General features: G+C 43.0%; 1 protein-coding gene across 1 annotated transcript; it reads right to left on the minus strand.

The window, feature by feature from the left end:
• Positions 1-146: 146 nt before the first annotated feature.
• Positions 147-16,644, minus strand: LOC144103669 (TNF receptor-associated factor 6-like). The gene is made up of 7 exons (XM_077636329.1): positions 16,605-16,644; positions 14,554-14,715; positions 11,776-11,850; positions 10,143-10,220; positions 6,277-6,369; positions 1,518-1,601; positions 147-260 (listed from the first exon to the last, which is right to left on the minus strand). The coding sequence occupies exons 2-7, from the start codon at positions 14,680-14,682 to the stop codon at positions 147-149; spliced, it is 573 nt and encodes a 190-aa protein (XP_077492455.1). The 5' UTR covers positions 14,683-14,715; positions 16,605-16,644.
• Between the last annotated feature and the right edge of the window lie 605 nt (positions 16,645-17,249).

Below are 17,249 nucleotides of genomic sequence, written 5' to 3' on the forward strand. Positions count from 1 at the left end.
CGAGGAATGCAACCATAAAACACGAATTTATAATCTGAATTACGAGTAATGAAAACCATTGAGAAAATGTCCATATTTTTACTTACCGCTGCTCAGAATACAATCGTTCGCGTCATTTCTTTTTAAGTGTTACAATGCCATTCTGTTCAAGTGAAAATTCTTACCTGATCGCGTTTTATTGTCTCCAGGCGTTTGAAAAAACGCTCCCCTGTTTTCTTGTTCTCTTTACGCAGACTGCTCATTTCTTTCCGCATCTCATCCTGTACGTTGCGGTGAGCACAAAAAAACAAGCAGGTGTCTTAATAAAGGGGTAATTAAAAAGAAATTTCAAAAATTGTGTTTTTAGCCTACTTCCGCTGGATTGCAAACCATGTAGAATGCGAGAATTTAAAGGTCGGCGGAATCAAGTCAACAATGCGAATACAAATTTGAACTGAAGAGTATATCACGTTAGCCTATCCGCAGAAAGATGCTTCACGTGCAATAGAAGGATCTAAGTAACAGTTACTCGCCGGACCATGAATAGGGATTTTCATGTGGTTGAGCATGAAAGGAGAAAAATCACCTGTTAAAAACCAGTAGATACTAGGGATTGACACGCACAGAGCAGGTAGTCTTCACTGAACAAACATGAACAGAGATTGAAAGCTTGGTCGGAGAAATTAAATTCCACTCACAAAGGCAGCTCGTATTGCATATTACAGGAACTGGAGTGGCTCGTCACCCTAACACAAGAGAAGTGATCGGTATGATCATCCCGGTTTCAAACGAAACGAATACCTCGTGTTCTCGAGGAAGAATGGGCAGCAAATGTTTTGTAAAATTCTGTTCACTGCGATAAATTTTCCTGTCAGTAAAACGCAAGCTACACGTCCGAAGCAAGCCCTCTCTTCCGGCGCAGTGAAATGTGGTCACTGCTAGGAGTTTTTAGTTTTCGTTAAAAACTTGGTGAATTGTCGTATTCCTTATTTACGGCAAAGTTATAATAAACCTGCCAACTTTCATATTTAGATATTCAGAAAAAATTCGTCTCTTGATCACATCACATTAAGTAGGCATAACTTATTACAGGAAAGTTCCATATATGGCGCCAGCTGAAACGGTGATAGTTGAAGTTACCGTGGAGATAGCAACGCGTCATGCGGCTAGGCGCGCCATCGTGACGGCGATATATTTTGGTAGAATGAAAACGTTTTGTACGCTCCATGCCTGCAGCCTCCCATTTATTGGCTAGAAAAGCTGTTACGAGTATAGCAGTCGCCGAGCTTAGTATAAGCATGCTGCTCTTTCCTTCATTACAGCAAATTTGCTTGGCACGTCTTGGTTCGGGAACTTCCATGATGGCTTCAGCCAAACGAACGAGAGAGCTAAACTGCCGAATTGAGATCAACGCATCAAGCGGCCAGGCGGACCGTCGTGCGGCACAACTTGTGGAATGACACAGACATGGACGCTCAGCCTCTACAGCCTTCCTTCACTGCCCAGAAAAGCTGTCGCCGAGCACTGTTCAACATTACCATGCTTTTTTCCATATCGGCCATCCTCTTCTCGTATCTTTTCTCAACTCCACAGAGATGCTCCTGAAACTCGCTTCTCAAGTTCTGCGCAAAGAAAAAGAGCATTCACCGCAGTCGTGATCAACTACTAGCTCAGAAGAAATGTTATGAAATGTGAGGGTATACCACTGAAAGCGGCAGTTTCTACAGCCTTGGGCCCACTGTGGAAGCTTGTCTCTCAATTGCAGAAACAGATTTTAGGCACTTTCACTTGAAATGGGTTCTTGCTGTATACTAAAAAGACAAAGCTTTAGCGACGGTAAATGCAGCCTTCCGCATGTGAGAACACTGAGAAATTTTTAACGTACGAATTTCACGAGCAAAGCTTCGCTTAAAATTTCTTCCAATGCCTGTTTGAACAGCGTAAGGGACAATAGTTTTAAGGCATTCTTCATTTGCCACGTTCACAGCGGCAACGATTTTAGTCATCCGTGCGTGTCGTGGCCCATCGGTGGGCAACCTTTACTTTTCTCGGATGCGGAGTGAGCCACCGCTGAGACCAATATCTTGGAACGGCCAACAGATGACAATAGTGGCCGCCGCGGTGGCTGAGTGGTTATGGCGATCGGCTGCTGGCCCGAAAGACGCGGGTTCGATCCCGGCCGCGGCGGTCGAATTTCGATGGAGGCGAAATTCTAGAGGCCCGTGCACTGTGCGATGTCAGTGCACGTTAAAGAACTCCAGGTGGTCGAAATTTGCGGAGCCCTTCACTACGGCGTCCCTCATAGCCCGAGTCGCTTTTGGACGTTAAACCCATGTAAACCAAAGCAAACCAGATGGCAATAGTGATGTGGCATGTGTGCTTTTTGCAATATTTTTGGAAAATCTGAGCTGTAGCAAAGCTTCATTGGAGGGCACGATTCAGTTCGCGGCCACACAGTATGAATACACGAGGCGACCCACCAGTCCCTCACGACGCATTGACAGCGTTGAGGACCACCTGGAAAAGGAGGACCTGATGTTTGAGCTCACATTTTTGCTTGCCGGCCTATTATGGGCAGGAATGAGACCCTATTTTATGTGTTCAGCTGTGACGCATTGGTGGTGAATGCTTTAGCAAAGTGGAGTTTTGGGCCAGTTGGTGATTCATGATTTGCCGGTTGGCGTAATACAAACGAGGACAAGGGCTCGTCCTGTGTCCCACTCCTGTCCTTGTTTGTCTCGCGCTAAGACAACCTGCAAATCGCGATGAATGCGTGCATCTTATTTAAGTGCGTCAGATACTCTTTTGGAATGAAATTTCTTCTCATAAGCGCTGCAACTAGTTTGCAATACACTGAAGTGGGCGGAGCCAATACTTCCAGACAGCGAAACGTTCGCGATCCTAGCGTTTTTTTTCTTTTCTGCGACCTCGCAGTTGAGTTCTTTAGATGTCTTGGGCAACACGAAACAAAAAAAGCAGCGAAAGACATCGTGAAAGCATTGAGATAAGACTGCAAAAAAAATTAATTTCGGCGAGAAGGTGATGAGATCAATTAAAGCAAGCAACTGTTTAGCATAAATCAGATAACCAATCTGTGATGTATTTGCACTGCGTCGAAGTCAACAAAATTTTGCGAACACGGTTCGCATTTTAACCATGGGGCGTTTGGCTTGACTGTAAAACTTTTTTTCGTCCCATCTTAACAACCTGAGATTATTGGCTAAATATCAGGCTAAACCACATGTCACCATAAAACGCACCGTCAAAAAAGTAGTGTTTACCAGTATTTGATGCTGTACGAAAAGCGTAAAAACTGGAAGGTGTGTTTTACTCATTCTTTAAAGTTGTCTTCAGTTGCACAGTGCGCAGACAGGCGGGTGTAATGCACGCATTCATTAAATCTGTTTTCAGTTAAACGTTTCCAATTTTAAGTATAATTGAACGCTTGGATTAAATTCTAATTTCAGAAAAGGTAACCCATCAGCACGAACTAGGTTACATGCGTGCACTGAATCGCCTTTATTATGCCGCGTAGTATGTACTGTAACAAAGTTCTGCTCGGAGATACTTCAGCATTTTAAATGTTCGTTCCGATCGATGCTGAAATTTTTTGGAGTGTGCGAACAAACACAGGCAGGCCTGGCACAGACACGGAACTCCTGCACATGGCAATGTTAACCTACGGGACGAAGAAATTGTATTAAATGCAAAATACTTTGCCACAAACACAAAACTTTGCACCTTCATTTAGCTGCGTCCTCAACACTGGGTATATAACTCGCTAATTTTAAGAGTTCAGTTCAGATGCCAGCGCTTTTTTTTTAATTTGCCTCCATTTACAGCCCCTGTTGTTTGCTTTCTTCAACGCCGCTGGAGATTGTCCTCGCCCCTTTTGTGTTGTTTTTGTCATTCTGTCTCAAAAATATCAGTTTGTAAGACGTAAGTTTTTCTTGTTTTGAGTGACTGCACTGGATGTGCTGCCAAGACCGCGCTTTGAGCTCTGCATTGGTTTGAATGTTTGATTTCTTGTAAGCGAGCCTAACTGAAGTCTTTTTGTACACTGTGTTGGCTGCTCGATAATCTCATCGTTTATTCTTGCTCGTACACATCGTGCTGACTCGCAAGACAATAAAGCGCGGATAGTCTGCCTCATCCGCTCTTGAGTACGCTCTCTTTGCTAGGGTTTTGCGAATATTCGAACGTTTTTAATATGGAAGCGAATAATGCGGTTTTGGTTTCGTGTTTGTAAGTCAATTGCAAATATTAGAAGACCTCGAAAATTTTCGAAGTATTTCCGAGCTAGAGAATTCGCGAAAATAACCTGCTGGGAGAAGCAGTCACTGGTCTTATGCAAGCTCTGGCACTTCCGCGCGATTGTTCCGCTGTAGATGTCGGCACGTATCGCGCATATGGCGCGGCGCCCGCGTTCACAAACTCGGCCTTCGACGCCTACACGACTCGACGCGCCGCCGAGGTGCGCAAGTGACCGGACAAAGACTAGACGCGCCGAAATCGAACTCGCCGAGGCGGGGGCTGTGCTACGCCCACTTCACGCAGGACCTCACCTCCCCCCCCCCCCCCCCTCCAAGAAAAAAAAGAAACGAAAAAGTAGGAATTGTTCTGCGGTGAACCAAGTCGTATGTCTGCGTAATATGTAGCCGCGATACATTGCTATGTTTTTGTTTTGCTAGTCACGTGGGCGGCCTTATCACTTTCTGTTCCCTACTCGGGGTGGTCGCGCAAGGGCTGCTAGAATATCCACAATTTTTAGTGCTATATACTGTTCTTTATATTGAAAGGGTATATCTATCTTCAAATAAAGCTTTCCCGGGAGCCATGATCTACCCCGACACAACTGCATACAAGTTCACATGTCGTTATCTGAGCGGCCGAGCTTCTTCTTGTGAAAATGTCCACTTACTTTATCAGGCCATATTTCTTCGTACAATAAAAAACTTTATTGTGATTTCGGGTTCAGCAAGACGGCGGAAAAAATTAAGACGCGTTTTTTTTAAGCCAGGAATGTAGTTTTCTCGTTGTAGTCAACGTGCGCAAAACCCTGACATCAGATGCGTGGCAATGAATGCCAGAAGCCTTGCATTTAACAAGGGGGAGATTAACTAAACTACGCATGTTTTCTTAAACCTATAAATAAAACACTATGTTTCGTATAAAAACTTTTTAAAATCAGAGTGGTGACGTTTATCACACGTCTGCAACGGTATTTGTCAGAAGACACCACTGCGAAAGCAATCGTAAAACTTGCAAGAGAGGTTAACCGTTGTTAAGGACGAAAAAAAATACGGCACCTCTAGTTTCTTCCAAAAAAAAAAATTCCTTCCGTGCGACTGAGTCCTACTCATAAAATGAAGTATATCCTCTTCAGGCAAAGTAGGTCGACTGCTACCAGACCGGCCATTGTGTCGGCCGAATTTCTACTATGGGCTCGATTATTTATCGAAGTTTCATACGTAAAATCTTGCTGTTAAAGTTTTTTTACAATACAGATAGGGTTGTCTAGTTATAAATGAGTTGTTCGATGGAACACTTGGATTCGTCAGTTTCGCGAAGATATATTTGTGTCCAGATCATGAGTTCTCCTAGGGTTCCTTCACAAGAAAATATCGACCAGAATATGCCAGTAATTCTACCCTCATCTCCAAGAGGAAAGTGTACAACAGCATAATCTTACCGGTACTCACCTACGGGGCAGAAACGTGGAGGCTAACGAAAAGAGTTCAGCTTAAGTTAAGGACAACGCAGCGAGCCATGGAAAGAAAAATGATAGGTGTAACGTTAAGAGATCGGAAGCGGGCAGAGTGGGTGAGGGAACAAACACGGGTTAATGACATCCTAGTCGAAATCAAGAGAAAGAAATGGGCATGGGCAGGGCATGTGATGCGAAGGCAAGATAACCGCTGGTCTTTAAGGGTAACGGAGTGGGTTCCAAGAGAAAGTAAGCGTAGCAGGGGGCGGCAGAAGGTTAGATGGGCGGATGAGATTAAGAAGTTTGCAGGCAAAGGGTGGATGCAGCTGGCAAAGGATAGGGTTAATTGGAGAGACATGGGAGAGGCCTTTGCCCTGCAGTGGGTGTAGTAAGGCTGATGATGATGATGATGATGATGATGATGATGATGATGATGATGATGATGATCTCCAAGAGGAGATAGCCATAGTTCACCGAAATAAACAGCGCGTTTTTTTTTACCAAAGTGCGCATGGGTTCGGACTTCTGTGCCGGTCGTCACCAGCTACGTGACAGCATGGTGTCTTTGATAACGTCTGTATGCCGCTTACCTCCTTTTCACTTTTCAGTTTGCAGATTTCTGCAATGAGGTAAACATTATGGACGCTGCTGGACTCGTGGTCACCCATCAAGTTTCGTGGAGCCTGCAAGAGTGAATGTTTAATCTTCAACAAGCCGCTTATAATGCAGAAACAACTACACACTGCACAATTTGGCACCCCGCACAGCTGTGCAGAGAACTTGAAGAATCTAATGCGTGTAAACATTTTTTTATATTCTCTACAGAATTTAAAGCCGTTATAACCTCAGTTCTTACCCACATAAGCTTTGAGTTTTGCTGCGTTACTACTCAAAGTATTTAGCGCATGTTTCATGCATCCGCTAGTTTAGTCGGCTACTGATTTATCTGTAACACTCGTTCATAAAACAGACGTGAAAACAAGTGAATGTTGCGTAGCAGTTAGTGTGATACACGTCGGATAAGAGAATGCAGATATAAATGAGGACCAAATTTCAAGCTAGTAGATACTGTTTTCATGTTGACGTCTAACTTGGTGTCTCTTTCAAAAGAGTAAGGTACACTTTACAAGTCACCCAGCCCAATGATGTTTGTTTTCTAGGAAAGGATAGGCAGTTGGGCAAGGTCTTCTTCTTACTTGAATAAGAATAGCCATAAGCAATACCAACATGAATTAAAAGTTCTTATGTGCATAGCTTAACAGATTTGAGAGCGCAAAATGACAGCATGGAAAATAAAAATAAATCAGTTCGCAACTGATAGCTGTTCTTATAGAAAGGGCATTCATGCAAATGCTCAATACGCATGCACGCACCCACGCCCACATGCACGCGTACTCACAAACACACTCACACACTAAATACCACGTATGCTTGCACGCATTGACATACACACAAGCTCAGCTTCCAGATCTAAGGAGGGTGATTTCACAGCGAGTTCCATAAAAACTGCGCAAATTTCAAACACATAGCAGAAGCGGGGGCATCAGGGTAAATTTTTTTCAATGTGGAGTGGCGATGAGTGTTCATCAGGAAGAGGCGCTCACTGCAGCACGAAGCTACTGCATGCAGGTTCCTCGGACACCACTGCTTCATCTAAACTGAGCCAACTCAGACTACCTCTCTCCCTCCTTTTTCCAGCAATAAACACTCTTATTTTTTCTTTGCTGCTCTGGACTAGGCACATACTTACGATTACTTTTCTGGAGTGCACTTGTTATATTTTCTTTCTATGCACCCCTGTCTCAATGTACGACACTTTATAGAATGCCATTTGTTTGCAGAGAAGTATTATTTTTGTGTAGTTGCTCTTTTCGCTTTTGTAGTTTAAATTATGCTCTTGATCTGGCGCATGTATCATATTGTAATTTTCACTTGCGTCTGAACCACTGTGCTTTGTATATGAAGTAGATGATGCCAAAATGTCTTCTGGCCTAGTAAAGCTGTCTTCACGGCGTTTTGGCACTCAAGCTATGAGCATTGCACTTATGTAGAAAAAATAAACTTGGTTAGATTTAATCAAACGCCGGGGGTGGGAAGAAGTGCAGCTTGGTCGTGGTCTACTCTGGACTATGCTTCAGAAGCCGTGGTACCCAATCAAGAATTATGTAAATATGGGCTACTTAGTGCCAGCACCCTCAATCTATAAGGTCACTCATTTGTTCAACACTTGACTATAGCCGTGTTGACTGTTCCTTATTTTCATAACAGTATAAACATCCAGCCATCAATTTTGATGCCACGTCTTTCTTTCGTATACCGGATTTCATGAAAATATGTGCCATTTACGTCCCCTGTCTCGTTCCTTCCGCTTATGTTTTGTCTAGAGAACTTCAGGGTTGTTCGTTGGCTTTGATTTTTCTGCTCATATATTAGTGCTGGCACAATGCTATCTTTGTGCTATTATTTCAAGTGTCATTCAGCATGCTGGCAGTTAGTACGTCGTAGAGTGCGTTAAATTAACTCGCATATCTACTCGTAATCTTCTCCGACAGTCCTGCTGTCCGCTTCCGCTGTGTCTGACTGGCCGCTCAGTACATTTTTTTTCATACTTCTGCAGACTTGCTCCCCATCACAAGAGTACATCTCTCAAGTAACACAGTAGATATTGTTTTTCAAAATAAATCTTAGACTTACTACATCATTTCAGTTACTTGATTTTTTTTTCATTGCGACTATAAGTTGACCAAACTTAGTAACAACTGCACACTGCTGCTCTGTGAGCGTGTAGTTCGCAGACTTAGAGCAAGATTTCTTGCGATACTGAAACAAAAAATTTGTATTCGAGTCAGTTCACACTGTTCATTCATTGTTCTAACGCCCATCATTATGATACCTATACTCGATAGGTTGCGCGTTCCTTGCATAAAAAATTGCGGTCTTGTGTGCGAAAATCAGCACTGCGCTTCAGCGGATAAGCTGACATCAAATCTCCCTGCAAAACGACGTTTTCCGCCTCCTTTAGCATAAATTATTATTTTTCATAAAGTAGAACCAGAAGACTGATTTTTGTGGTGGAAGCTTACCTTGGGAAGTTTGAAAGGATGCTAAGGCATTGATCCAAATTTCCACAGAGTCCTGCTGCCTCAGCTACCGAATAAAATTTTTTATGCCTCAGCGCTTTGTACAGCAAAAATTTTCTTCACACTGCATTATCCATTAAAAATTTTTTATACAAGATTTGTGGTAGTGTTTATGTTTCTACGTTCATTTACGTCTACCACCTCTTTGCACAGTTCCCGAGCCGCAGCACTCTTTGTCAACGCAGCGATTGACAAGGGTGTTGCTTCCAGTAGGGGACAGTGCAGATAAACAGAGGAAACAAAATCCTCTATTGGCGCTATGCTTTAATGAAAAATTCAATGGATACATTGAGGCGAGATCAGCTTTGGCCATAGGACATCACTTGTGTAACTTTCACAACGGTTAACTTCGATACGCCCATTCTTCTCTGCAGTGCAGAGAATTCGAAAACAACTCCGTGTTAAAAGCAAAGCTAATGTCGGGGCTTTTGGTTTTTAAAGATAAGTTTGAAAAAATAGGTAATCTCTATCAGAAATAAATGGTTTGGTTTGGTTTATGGGGTTGAACGTCTTAAAGCGACTTAGGATGTGAGACGCCGTAGCGGAAGGCTCCAGATAAGTTTGGTCACCGATCCCCTCGGGTTCTTTAGGGTGCAGACATCGCACAGCACATGGGCCACTAGCATTTCACGTCCATCGCAAGACGACCTCCGAGATCGAACCAGCGATTTTTAGGTCCGCAGCCGAGCACCAAAACCAATGAGCCATCGTGGCGGCTACGGAAATAAATGTTGGCCCATCGGTGTATCGGCGATAGTCTTGCTAACCACAATCACACTCAAGCACTTCTTGCAGAAATTTGCAAAGCTCGCTTACCTTCAGTGGTTAAATATATCACAAGGGTGAGAAACTGGACCGCAGCTCATGATTCTTAGCCTTCAAATTTAGGAATACTAGGCGAGATGAGGTCGTTGTCTCTGCTTTTGCATATACATTTCTCATTCCATCATATTGCTAACTTTTTGGGCTAACTATGATGTTTTGCATGCGCGTTATTAACTCAAGACCGCTGACAGGAAACATGTACCTTGCAGTAAAAGACTGTTAGCCGTTATTTTGCCTTAAAAAAAGGTAAAAACGATGGCCACAAGAAAGACAAAAATAAAGTTACCTCTTGTCGAGAAGGGCCAAAAAAGAATGTTTTAGTAGTTTGTGCAAACGTCCAATGCCCAAAACCCCGCTTCGGATATCATAAGGCTCTACTTGTAGCCATTCGTTTCTTTTCAACAGCAGGATGGCATGCGAATTTTAATTCTTGCTCTACAAATACAGCAATCAAGAAGATATAAAAGTTGCAGGAGGTAAAAATAACTTACCTTAAATGTGCAGCCAAGTTCTTGAAATGAGCAATTTACAGGTATCAATGGGCAAACCGGATAATGCTCATTTTCGAGCTGAAATAAAATATAAGCCGTCGAATAAAAATAAGCGACAGTGATACAGCGGGATTTGTACAGAATAAAGCCCTTTGCGCCTAACGTGATTACAGGGAACTAGAGTAGGAGATAATCAAGCGGAGAAACTCTTTCCCGCAACGAAATAAAAATCATGTGCCGGTTCGTAAAATCGCCAGTTAGAAATAGAGCCCAGTGAACAAAGCTTTGGTTGCTTGGACATTTCAGTGAGAAATAAAGAAGGCATATGTCTTCCTTTAATATTGAAAGTTATTGAGGATTTTATCTGATTTTATTATATTATTCTCGAGTTTTTCTTCTGATGAGAAGACATCCATTCAGTTGCATTTTCTATGGAGGTCCAACGTCCAGAATTTGTGCACTTTTATTTAGTATTTATTTAGACCACGAATATGTGCTTATCCTGCGGTAAAATGTTCTCCCCATTTGCAAATCTAAAGCGCAAAAAGTCAGAGAATAATCCCCGGACCTCTACTAAGTTAAATGAAAATCAAAACCCCTTTGAAACATAGAGAGAGAGAAATAAGTTTATTAAATGAACAGCAATGAGGTCGGCCGGAAAGACAGGTATCTGGCCAGAAGTTTCGTGTGTTTTCAATAGCCTCAACTCAGTTGAAAAATATCCTAATCAACAGATATGCATTAATATTGAAAATCTTCTTTACGAGTCGAATACTACGCATTTATATCTTTTATTGCGGTCCAAAGCTTTGCTTCCAAACTATTCTTAAAGAGCGAAATGAACTAATTTTTGAGAGAAATGGAATATCTGGAATTTCATTCCAAAGCATTCCTTTTCTTTAAACAGCGCTTGCCCATGTGAGCTTCAGACTGAGCAACATAAAAGAGAAACGCGTTTTCTGCACGCATTGTTTGTTAGAGAGTACATTCACTCACTGCAGAGTATTTTGCAACCCTTTAAGTAACATTATACTTCAAACCGAAAATACCTGATTTAAATGCATCAGTGCCTTATGCGAAAGTGAAAGATACCGAAGCAATTCAATGGAACAAGCCGTATGTTTCAACCCGTGGTCGTATCGACTGACACCATGTCTTTAGTACTGGATAATACTCGCCAGTTTTGTGATGAAAACAGCTGTCGTAGACTATGAAAACAAAAGTATACACTTTATTATGTTATCTGAGCTTTAGAATTAAACATTGGCATCAATAAAAGGAAGAACTATCAGTTTTCAAATCGCATTCATTCTAATAATGAAACATCCACACTTTCCAACTTCTCGCGAGTTTAGAACGTTTTGCTTTTCATTAATCGGTTTGTTTTGACGGCAACACATTTACGGTCATTTATGAAGAGGCGGTAAGTAGAGCCCATTAAACGTATTAAAGTCCAAGTGTTCAGTTTAGTTTGCGACAAATGTTTTCCTGTTTTCTGAAATATAATATATAATATAATTATAATAATATAAATAATATATAATATATATTATTATATAATTTATAATATAGAAATATAACACTGAAGGTGGGATCCGCCCAGTATTACAATAGACAGGAGAAGAGTAGTTACCACAGATAAGTTGCTGACTGCTTGCTCGCAATGGGGGCATGTCGCAGGACGTTGGTCGCATTCTTCTTCATGCACCTTGAAGAGAAAATGTGGAACATGAAGCAAAACATTCCAATACTCTGAGCCTAACACCTATTTCTTGATGTATTACTCAGTGTAAAAAGTTTTTTCCGGATTTTTCTCAACAAAACCGAGCACATGACCAATGAAACTAAGGTATTCTATTTTACTGGCTCCATATAGCTTGAATACGCGCACTAAAAAGAGCTGGTTTACAACTTATGACTGCTTGATTATGTACCAAAGGGAAAGGAAGGAAATCCCATTCACGTTGTTGCACTATTCCACGCTGACTCGGATAAGCCTACAAGCTTGACTGTGCAATCAGGAATTGAAATTATTTTGATTTCTGTTAGAAAAAAATATTCATTTGGAGTCTTGCCATTGGGTGAAACAAAAAAGAGAGCAAACAGAGATCGAAGCTTCGCTTTTTCGAAGACATATTTCTGCCGAGATATGATTACGAAGCTAGCCTATTAGCCAAACAAGCACTTCTGACAAGGTTGGGAAGAGCAGGTGCTGGTTGGAAGAGTTTGCTATCTCAACTTGCGCTGCAGCTGAGGCAGCTGATGAGATTAAAAAGCCTTTACAGACACGTGCGTGATTGTAAATCGTCTTCTTTAAAACCACCTGCGTGAAAAAAGCGAACCTCCCTGGTGATTTACGGAGACAACAAGACGCATAGGTCGTAATGCGGAGACAATGGATATTTTTACGCCGGCGTTGTCTCAGATTTCGGAAGGGCGCTACGGGCTCGATGATGCACGCAACTGAAGAGTAGCGTTGAAAGTTGTCGCCCGGTCTGGGGCTCGATGATGCACGTAACTGAAGAGTAGAGTTCAAAGTTGTCGTCCGGTCTGGGGCTCGTTGATGCACGTAACTGAAGAGTAGCGTTCAAAGTTGTCGTCCGGTCTGGGGCTCGTTGATGCACGTAACTGAAGAGTAGCGTTCAAAGTTGTCGGCCGGTCTGGGGCTCGTTGATGCACGTAACTGAAGAGTAGCGTTCAAAGTTGTCGGCCGGTCTGGGGCTCGTTGATGCACGTAACTGAAGAGTAGCGTTCAAAGTTGTCGTCCGGTCTGGGGCACTTCGGAAACATCTTCCAATAGAATAGATGGTGCAGAAGTAACACTGAGCCAAACAAGCGATGGCAGAGAAAAACTCATTACCACACGTGCCGTTAAAGAGGTATTTTCGGCGCCCCTGTTCGTAGAACGTGAACGACCGATTGCACTTCCGGTAGTACTGAGTGTATTTGGAAGCTCTAGAGTCAATTGTGGACTCCGATGAATTTGGTTGGCAAGGAGGGATGGTTTCATGAAAAGAAGAAGGCTCGATATCTCTATGAATTTTATACACCTTTCCTCGTTTTTGGTTTACAGTTGCTGAAACGCCTTTCTTGTCATTTCAAACTCCCTAATTGTGAGCATCTTTGAAATTGTTCGCTGAAACACCCTGAATATTGATTTTCCCTAACCAGCCGCCACGGTAGCTGAGTGATTAACGTGCTCAGCTGCTGGTCAGAAAGACACGGGTTTGATTCCGGCCGCTGAGGTCACATTTCGATTCAGGCGAAATGCCAGATGCCCGTGTATTGTGAGATGTCAGCGGACGTTAAAGAATCCCAGGTGGACAAAATTATTCGGAGGACTCGACTACGGCGGCCCTCATAGCCTGGGTCTTTTTGGGACGTTAAACATTATGAAACCATAACGCAAAGTTTTTCCGATTGAGCTTTTGAAATAGCAAAGCCACCTGATGCGTACTTACTGACCAAGCACATCAATGTCTTTTCTTCCTGGGCGATTACTAAATGTGTTCGCCTTTGAAATGACAGCTTCAGTGCTCGTCCGAGGAGCGATTTTTTGGCTAAAAACGTTTGTTTGCATAATAAAATCGCCCCTTTCACTATTACTGCTAGCATGTCTTTCATCGATCAAGAACTGAGCTACTTATAGTATTCGATTTGTCCACGGTACAGGTAGGAGAAATTACGCATTAGAGACAAGATCAGTGTGGAAGCACCAGCAATAAAAGTAACTGCTGGCATGCTTATTTAAACAGACTCAACTTTCGGAAATCCTCGAATGTCTTTCGATGAGAATACTTGCAATTAAATCTGACTGGTATTCACAGCACAGTCAGTCTTTCTTCTGCAGTCAAGCTGCACCTGACATTACCCTGTAAGGTATTAAATTTTCACAGAACAATTGAACGAAGATGCACCGCAACCAATGATTATCGTAGTGATCTTGATCGCCATGTGTACATAAAAATTTGGCGTAAAGTGTGACTGGAGGTGGGAGGTCGCCACTGCAGCCAAAACGCAGATGAAATTTAGTAGCGTAGAAAACATGTTTCATCCCGTAAGTCCTCCGCTACTGAACCTCGGTTGCGCTGTTGTTAGTCGGGTACTCGTTCGCTGTGTCCCGTGTTGTCGCGCGCCATGGTTCATGATGAGTCAACTACCCCGACGTCCTAAGCTACTACTCACTCCAACAGTTTGTCTTTCCTGTGGAAAAAGACTGTGCAGTACTTTAGCTTTTTCCGGTACCTTAAATTCGGCGCACAGCAGAATACTTTACGAAATTTAGCCACTCGTGCATTTTATTACTGCATTAAGTTAAGCGTACTCTGCAACTTACAGCAGGATCTAAGACGCTACTTCTCTTTGTATCATTTCGCGTAATCTTGACTACTAATTACGATGAGAAGCTCACCGGCTTTTCGGCAGCCGCAACGTCGCATCCGCATGACCGGCATTGCAAAAGTCTCTTTGGGCACTGGTCTCGCAAGTGGTGCGCGACGCTCATACTTTCTTGCAATATTCCACAAAGAGGGCATTCCATATTCCTGTTTAACCGGCAAGACTTGTAATGCTCCTGGAACAGAAACGCGTGACAGAACATGAGATTAAAAACAGTCGGATGGTGAAAAAAATAAGAAGCCCGTGATTTTCCAGCGCACCGTGATGAAAACCCCGGGAGGGGCCAGTTGCTGTTAGCACCCACGCATCTGCTTGGAGCTTACTGCAGCGTTACCAGCTCCCTGAGTGGTGCATCATCAACTAAAATCTAAGCGCATGACGTTAGACAAATACCGCCTGTAGAAGAACGGCAGATTGGGCGAGTTGGAAATGCTCCATAATGTTAAAACAGCGCTAAGCAACAAGGACGAAGAAAGAAATACCGCCTGTTTTATGGTGTTGAGGTCGGCCACAGTTATGAGGTCGGTAACTGAACCGCCCTGTCCACTATCAGGAATATCTGGCCCGCGAGACGTCGGTGTGTCTGTCTCCTAAAACAGCGCTAAGCAACAAGGACAAAGAAAGAAATACCGCCTGTTTTATGGTGTTGAGGTCGGCCACAGTTATGAGGTCGGTAACTGAACCGCCCTGTCCACTATCACGAACATCTGGCCCACGAGGCGTCCGTGTGTCTGTCTCCTAAAACCGTGTTTTACACTCTAAGGACAAAATAAAACACTAAGCATTGTTTTATACCAATTGGTTGAAAGTTTCACGGTCTTAGGGAGCAATAATATGCAAGAATAGGTTCTGTTGCCGGCATAAAAATAAAACTACAAAATACTCGCATATCAAGAGCTACCACAGGCACACGGTAGGGCAGTTTTCATCTTCGGGCTCTACTGCATCTCCTGACGTTGTTGAGGAGCAGGAACTTCTCTTTGTTGCTTGTACATCCGAGTGATTGTTAAACGTGCGGGCAGTGGAGCTGTCACTTTCCTGCCGTATTTTCTTTTGCCTACACTGGTCCTGTCTAGCAGTCCTAGACTTTAGATTGTGTCACGATGGTTAGGGGTTTTGAATGTAGAGCTGCAGGGCTTTTGACAATATCCTGGCGACGCAGCGGCGACGACCGCGTTTCGATGGAGGCGAAATGCACAGAGCCCACAAAGTCTACAGCCCTCCCCAGCATGCCCTTAGTTTTGATCTTTTGTCACAACCGCCTTCTTACATTTTCTCTAGACGCGGTTCTCGTATCACCGAGAGAGTAACGTTTACAGCGCACTTCCCTTCATCAGAGCAAATTGTTATCATGATTAAACTTGACTGGCCAGAACCGCTTGTCAGATATGTAGCAGCATTTCTCACAGGTTTCTGACAGGCGCCTCGTGATTGAAGAACATCGGAAGTCCTCGAGCGAGAAGATGCTGTAGGGACATTATCCTGGACAGTCGCCAGCGTAATCAGTCGGCCAGCAAAGAGAAGGCGAGAAGGAGGGGAAGAATAAATGAAAGCCGAGAAACCATTTGCATTTATGGTCAGTATACACATTGGTCGTAGAAGGCAAAAAAGAAACCAAAGAATAGCGGAAGCAGATCCAGATCCCCTAGGTTCCTTCGCACTAAATACCTTAACGAGCCACAATTTTACCTCAGTTTTGTTCATAATCGGAAGGAAGGTTCTGCTAATTAGTTCATATTCTTTCTGTTTACTACCAAGCGCGCTGACGTATTTCACAGATTTCCTGAATCCCGATGCTTTTTCAACTGAAGTTGAGGTTGAGGTTGAGGTGTTGAATGCTACAGGTGGTGTTTTATTCAACTGAACTCAGCGTCTGAAACGTGTTCGTACGTTTCGTGTCTATCATGCGATTACAAACTCACTGGTACTAAATTCCTACCATGTCGTGTCTTCCAAATCTTTTTTTTCTGGTAAACTGTTGTAGCTGCAGTATCGCTACCTCGCGCTAACTGTCCGATTCATGTGAACTCTTTTTGTCTGCAAACGATCAACGGTAATACGTACAACTTGTTCTGTAGTTCGCTGCTCTGTGTGCTGCCTGGCTTGTGCACCTGCCGCTACGGCTGTTGAGAGAGGCAGCCAAACATATTTGAGTTCAAGTTTTTCCGTTTTATTTTTTGCGATTATTCAGATCTTGTGTGAGCATATTTGCTGCAAATCAATAAAGTTACAAGAAGAACACAAAAGCCAAATTGATATTTAAGAGATCGGTGAGTGATTTTTATATTTAGAAGTAATACTTTTTCCACACTGAGAGCTTATGAGATCTAAAAGCCTAAAAATGAATCGAATGTGTCTTAATTCAGCACCTTCTACATACGTAAGCTTTAGGGATATCACGGATGAATGTTTGTAGCAGAAAATAGAGCATAAGGAAACACACGTCTGGATGGCAAGGCGTGCTATAGTCCAAAATAACTAGACATATGTAATAAAATAAATTACAGTACAACAGGAGAGTGAGCAATGGAAATTAAATAAATTACGCAGCGCCTTGACAACGCCGTGGGAATGCACCTGATTTTCGACATCAGCACTCAAAAGCACTGTGTGCTCTCGTGGGCTCAGGAAATGCTGCCCCTCGAACAGGAAAGGCTAGACTCTGTTTTGTGTGCTCACTAGACCGAAGTGCAAAGTTGTAAAATTGGA

Source organism: Amblyomma americanum, chromosome 9, assembly GCF_052857255.1.
Source record: "Amblyomma americanum isolate KBUSLIRL-KWMA chromosome 9, ASM5285725v1, whole genome shotgun sequence".
Lineage (NCBI taxonomy): Eukaryota > Metazoa > Arthropoda > Arachnida > Ixodida > Ixodidae > Amblyomma > Amblyomma americanum.

What these genes read in the sequence shown, in the direction of transcription:
- LOC144103669 (XM_077636329.1), bottom strand. Translation starts at nt 14,682, where the DNA reads ATGGAATGCCCTCTTTGTGGAATATTGCAAGAAAGTATGAGCGTCGCG. An exon ending in TTGCGGCTGCCGAAAAGCCG is followed by an intron (nt 11,851 to 14,553) that starts GTGAGCTTCTCA and finishes TTTCTCTTCAAG; the next exon opens with GTGCATGAAGAAGAATGCGA. An exon ending in CCGATATGGAAAAAAGCATG is followed by an intron (nt 261 to 1,517) that starts GTAATGTTGAAC and finishes CGCAACGTACAG; the next exon opens with GATGAGATGCGGAAAGAAAT.